Here is a 6,000-nt window from a genome sequence, read left to right on the forward strand (position 1 = left end):
GACCTGATCGAGGCCACAGGTCAAAAGCTCAAACCCTTAAAAATGTTGTCATTAACTCGGCTGTTCTTAAAGGTCACGTTAATAAAATCAAACCGTCATTTTGTTTTACCTATGGGATTCTAAATATACATAAATAATGATTAACAAGAGGAAAGCTGCACAATAAATGTCACTGCTGATGGAACACAGAGCTTTAACCCACATAGATGACCTTTAAACAACCAATCACTGCGAGCATGTGTGTATTAATGGAGGTAACTTGGCCCTGCAACCTTAAATGTTCATCTTCCCCTCATTCCACCTCTATTTTTCTTCAGCCATGACAGAACAGTTTTTTTTTTATCTTTTGCACAAGCAAGAGGTAAATCAACTGGAGCAAAATGCACTAAGGTTGTGTTCACGTGTCAGTGTGTGTGAATGTGAATGTGTCTTATACTTTTTATATACTGTATTAGATTACTTCAGTTACCAATGCATTATTTTTCACTATAATACTTTTTATCATGAGCTTTTTAAATGCATTTGAGGTCTTTGTAATTAACAAATTGACAAAAAAAAGTATCTAGAATAATTAACAATCACAAAAATTGTGTCTCTAAAATACATACATATAAATACGCAAAACAAAAAAGTATGATTATGTCCTTGTCCAATTTTACACACAATTCATATACTTGTACCAATAATACAAATACTTTACCAATCATTTTATACTTTACCAATTAATACAATCCTTTACCAATATCCTATCTCATTTAATATCTCCTTTTGATCTTTCACATTCTTTTTGTAATTTATTGTGTTGTTATTCTACATTGTTTCTGTATTTTAATAGCGTTGTTATTTTTATGTAAGCGTCTTTGAGCAATTTTAAAAGCGTGTTATAAATAAAATGTATTATTATTATTATTTAGTTTAAACATCTGGATAAAAGCAGAGTTGCAACCAAAGTGATATGTGATGTACATCTTTTTTTTAAGTATTTAAGTTGTAGAAATAAAGAATTCCCTCAGTTCAGTTGGTATTTTGACACATTTGTCTTACCCATGTAAGACCACCCTCATTATATTATAACATATTTCATAGTCATATTATCTGTGAGATTAAACCTTTTATCTGGGACATGGTACAGAGCAAAAAAACTCACCAGCTTTTTTGAGCTGGTCTTTCGGGCTGCTTGCTCTTTACAGCCGTACTTAAGTAAGAACAAGACCAGGAACACCTAGTTGGTCACATAGTGAGCTTACAACTGTGACATCATCAAACAGCTATATAAAAGACAAGGACTCGTCTGTAATCCCAGCCAATAATAATTAGCCCGCCCCCACAAACGTCTTAAGTCTTTAAAATATCTCATCCTCTTTCTTCTAAGGAAGTGTGAGGGATTCATTGTCCACTGAGAGGAAATCTACCTGTATGGCTGCCAAGTTCTTCTGCTCTTGTGAAGGCGCCTGATGGACAAACCGCAGCCAGTTGGCATGGCGTGGGTTACTGGCATCCAGAATATACAGCACGTCTCCTTTACTACCTCGGACCTGAGGGAAGGGGGGAAAAAACAAAACAAACAATGACTGTGTGAGTTGACAGAAGTAAAACGCTGATCCTTCTTCTTTTCTTGTTGCTTTCATGGTTGGTCTTCTGTACATCAAAGTGTGTTTGGCCCTGACGTATGAACACCTTATCATGTGCGCAGGTCTGTACCTCCCAATGTGGCAGCCACAGATAACTACATCACAGCATCTGTTTTAAGCGCTTACCATCAATGGCTCCCAGCAACATGAGAGACAGTTTAAATTAAACAGTGTGCTTAATTGATCTGCAACATAAGTCATTGTTTTTTTTATACCAGAGAAAAATGAGGAATGCATTTGGACACGTATGCAAGTAGCTGTGTCTCTCTTACAGCTGCCCAGTGATAAAGGATGTGTTTAACACTGCAACACAATCTGCAAAGAGACTATTACTCTGTTATTAAAGGGATAATTCAACATTTTGGCAAATTGGCCCATTGCCACAATCCCTATAGTTTTAGGAGTAGGTTCCTTACCTTTAATTGTCGGTGCAAGCTGTTTTTAGAACGGTGGAGCAGAGCCGTGAGCTGCTCAGAGCTACGCTACGGAAGCTAATGGGATTTCTTGGTTTCCCTCATCAAACATATCAAATACAGAGACAGAGTTGCTTTCGAGGTAAATGCAGAGACTGCTTTCCGAAAAACTGTCCCTGAAGGCAACACGCATCAGCGGTTTTGCATGAATTTACCTCTAAAACAACTCTGTCTCATAACGTTCCGTTATTATCTCATAGCGTGGTAAATGTGCAGGTCACAACTTGTCCACGAGAGCGTTTTGGAGTTGTTGGATTGTGTATTTGATGAGTTTGATGAGGGAAACCAAGAAATCCCATTAGCCTCCGACTCCGTAGCGTAGCTCTGAGACTATAGGGATTATGGCAATGGGCCAGTTTACCAAAATGTTGAACTATCCCTTTAAATATAAAACATAATTGATACAGAACTAAACATTACATGATTTATGTCCTTCTAATCTACAGTATAGAAACCAATATTTACGGTGCACTCACTTTGACCACTTGCACCTTTAAAACCTGAACCGTCACATGTGTACAGTGCTGCAGAAACAGGGCAGGGTGTGTGTATGTGCATTGTGTGTGTGCATTCACCTCCCACATCAGCCTGGTGTCGGAGCTTTCGTCCAGCTCACTGGGCAGCTTTTTCTCACCTGCGAACGGGCCAAACTTTTCTCCCTTGAAAACAAAGAGACGGAGACACCTTTCAAATCAGGACACTCACTGTGAAACAAACTAGCAGGCAAAATGAATGATATTAAAAACATGATACAGTACAGGATTCCAGTGGGTGTTGTACACTGTGGACAGATAAATGGTGGATGGCTGGTGGGTAGGTCTACTCCTCTTTTAAGGGGATAGTTCAACATTTTGGCAAAATTGTCTATTGCCATAATCCTACAGTCATAGGAGCAGGTTCACTACCTTTAATTATCGGTGCATGTTGTTTTGAGATCAGCGGGGCAGAGACACGAGCTGCTCAGCAAACACAATGGAGGTGAATGGTACAGGTCCCCTGTCCCTCATCGAATACACAATCCAACAACTCCAAAACACTCTCATTGACAAGTTGTGACCTGCACATTCACCACACTATGATGTAACATTACGAGACAGAGTTGTTTTCAAGGCAAATGCATAGCCGCAACTGCATTCCAGACACGGCTGCTGGGCGGAGTGATTTCAGAAGCGCAAGTAGTAGAATATTTGCTTCATGTTTCGTATTATCACATAATAATACATGATTATTTCATAGTGTGGTGAATGTGCAGGTCACAACTTGTCCATGAGAGTGTTTTTGAGTTATTGGATTATGTACAGTATTTGATGAGTTTTGATGGACAGGGGACCTTGTACCATTCACCTCCATTGTGTTCACGGAGCAGCTCGCATCTCTTCCCTTGTGAATCTCCAAACAACATGCACCGATAATTAAAGGTAATGAACCTACCCCTATAACTATAGGAGATTATGGCAATAAGCGAATTCTTCAAAAAATGTTGAACTATCCCTTTAATGTGAGATTCCTTGTTATAGGATAATGTTTTTCTCTCTGACTCTCCAGAATTGCCAAAAAATGTCAGGGGGCGTGGTCAAAATGTTGTGTTCACGTCCATTCTCATCATGTTTTACTACAGCGCCTCTGATTTAACTGACAATAACCTCCTGAACGTGAACGCATCACTGAGACCATTCATACTCAGGGACGTGTCACTACTGTATACCTCTCTATATGACCTGTCCATATGTATTGACAGCGGTATGTATTCACTTTAGCCAAAATGCGTATTTTTAAAAAGTCGCGAGCTGTTACGTGGATGTAACCGTCATATATAGTGCGTGTTCGCACTATACATTATTTGAATACACAGTGGAGCAGTGAGCGAGAGAAACAACTGGAGTAAGTGCAGCTACGTGGCACTTCACGTCAGAGGAGCCTTGGCTTCAAGCTGAGACTTTGACAGCGACTATGAGGAACGAGGCGAACAGAAAACGTCTTTACAACGGTTAGAAAAGTCTTAAAAGCAACATTAAACGCCTCCCGCGTGTACACTCGGTTACAAAGTCGCCCAGCCAGAAACAAACAAACCTTTTTGACTCGCCTCGCCGTGTACAGACCGATTCCATCCTGGACCTTTGACGATTTCAGGGAAAATCTGTCTGGCACATACATACCCAACATTGTCATTACTCGGAAACGTTTCCGTCAATGACAATGAGTTGACTACCGAATGTGTCAGCGGGAGGGAATTAGCATGGTCGGTTTGAATTTAGAGCAGATAGAGTCTCTTCGTGGAGCGGTCCAGGTTAAACTTGTGTAGTTCCTGCAGCAGGGAAGCGGAGCGGCGTCCTGATTGGTCCAAAGTTTGTAACCAGAAGCTACCTTTACTGTGGTGCTACACTCCAGCCTGTGTTTCATTCAGGCTGCTCTCCCAGCCTGTACAGTAGGCTACAGGGGCACGGCAATGCAGCAATGGTTACTGGAGTTGTATGCAAGTAACAACACGTGTAATGTAAGGAACGGTACACTGGATGACTAACATTTCAGTTTATGGGGATTTTCTTTAGTTTGTCGTTTTTCCCCCGCTATGGAGCCCCCATGAGTTGAGTGCTGATTAAAGAATGAATGAATGATATAGAATCACAACAATAATGACTCTACTTGAAATACTGATTTGACAGAAGAAAAAAAAGTCAAGCGTCAACACCAATATAATGACCCACTTTTCCAGTGTTTCTCCTTACTTACTGAGTGTCATATATCCTGATCTGTTCACATTTAAGATTATAAAAAAATAATCTTGAAAAGGTTAAGACATACATTTAACAGAAATATGTCACTATCTCTGTATTTTTTGATATATAGACACATACAAATACACATAGGCCACTATTTTCATTTACAATTTATTATTGTAGCTATGTACCAATTAGGCTGGGATAGATGTTTTTGTATTTTGTCATTTTTGCCATTCATGTCATTTTTGGGGAGTTTTAGTATAACTTTGGATTAGAAATAAGAGTTTTAAAATTTCTGTGGCTGAAATCGTAGTGCATGTGGTGACTGGACCCCTATTCACAAGCTTCTTAGGCCATCTTGTTTTCATTTCTTCCATTGTCATTACACTTTTACTAGTGTTTTTTTCATAGTCTGTGTGAAGTGAAAAATTTCAAAATTTCTCTGTAAAACACTCACCACTAATCACCAAAACTTTAGAATATGTTGTGTTTTGGCTCAAACTTGTTTTTCTGTCTAATTCAGAAACCACTGTGGATCAGAGATCTGACTGACCCTTTCTGCTCAGCAGGCCAGAAACCACAATTTACCAACAATCTTGAGCTGCTTGAACAGATGGTTCTTCTGGTCTGGAGCCAGCTGCTCCACAACCATCAGAACCAAACCCTCCAGGCTGAACCTTAAATCAAGGCAGACTTATATGTAAATAAAACCAAACAGGATGTAGACGTGTATACATCAACTTATCCTAGTAAGTTTGGCACCATGTTTATTATACGAGTTGGTGCTCAAACATAGTCAAAGCACTGACGCCGGTCAACATTTCATAATGCCAGACCCCCAAAATAATAAAAATGTTTAAAGGGATAGTATAGGTATGTTACCTTTAATTGTCGGTGCAAGCTATTTTTAGAACGTTGGAGCAGAGCCGCGAGCTGCTCAGAGCTACGCTACAGAGGCTAATGGGATTTCTTGGTTTCCCTCATCAAACTCATCAAATACACAATCCAACAACTCCAAAACGCTCTGGTGGACAAGTTGTGACCTGCACATTCATCACGCTATGAGATAATAACGTAACGTTACGAGACAGAGTTGTTTTCGAGGCAAATGCAGAGACTGCTTGCCGAAAAACTGCGTGCCCCCGAACTCGCATCAGTGGTTTTGCATGAATTCAC

At 39.8% G+C, this 6,000-nt stretch overlaps 1 protein-coding gene across 1 annotated transcript in view; it reads right to left on the reverse strand.

Annotated features, from left to right (window-relative positions):
* prdm5 (PR domain containing 5) overlaps positions 1 to 4,341 on the reverse strand; it is a gene marked incomplete at its 3' end in the record, with an annotated part of 39,787 nt that extends 35,446 nt beyond the window's left edge. Inside the window, exons 1-3 of the mRNA XM_083969704.1 lie at positions 4,175 to 4,341; positions 2,680 to 2,763; positions 1,413 to 1,535 (exon numbers count right to left, since the gene is read on the reverse strand). Coding sequence (XP_083825830.1) covers positions 1,413 to 1,535; positions 2,680 to 2,763; positions 4,175 to 4,273 — 306 coding nt within the window. The 5' untranslated portion in view covers positions 4,274 to 4,341. The remainder of the gene's footprint in view (positions 1 to 1,412; positions 1,536 to 2,679; positions 2,764 to 4,174) is intronic.
* Positions 4,342 to 6,000: the final 1,659 nt, after the last annotated feature.

Source organism: Trachurus trachurus (genome assembly GCF_905171665.1).
Source record: "Trachurus trachurus genome assembly, chromosome: 4".
NCBI lineage: Eukaryota > Metazoa > Chordata > Actinopteri > Carangiformes > Carangidae > Trachurus > Trachurus trachurus.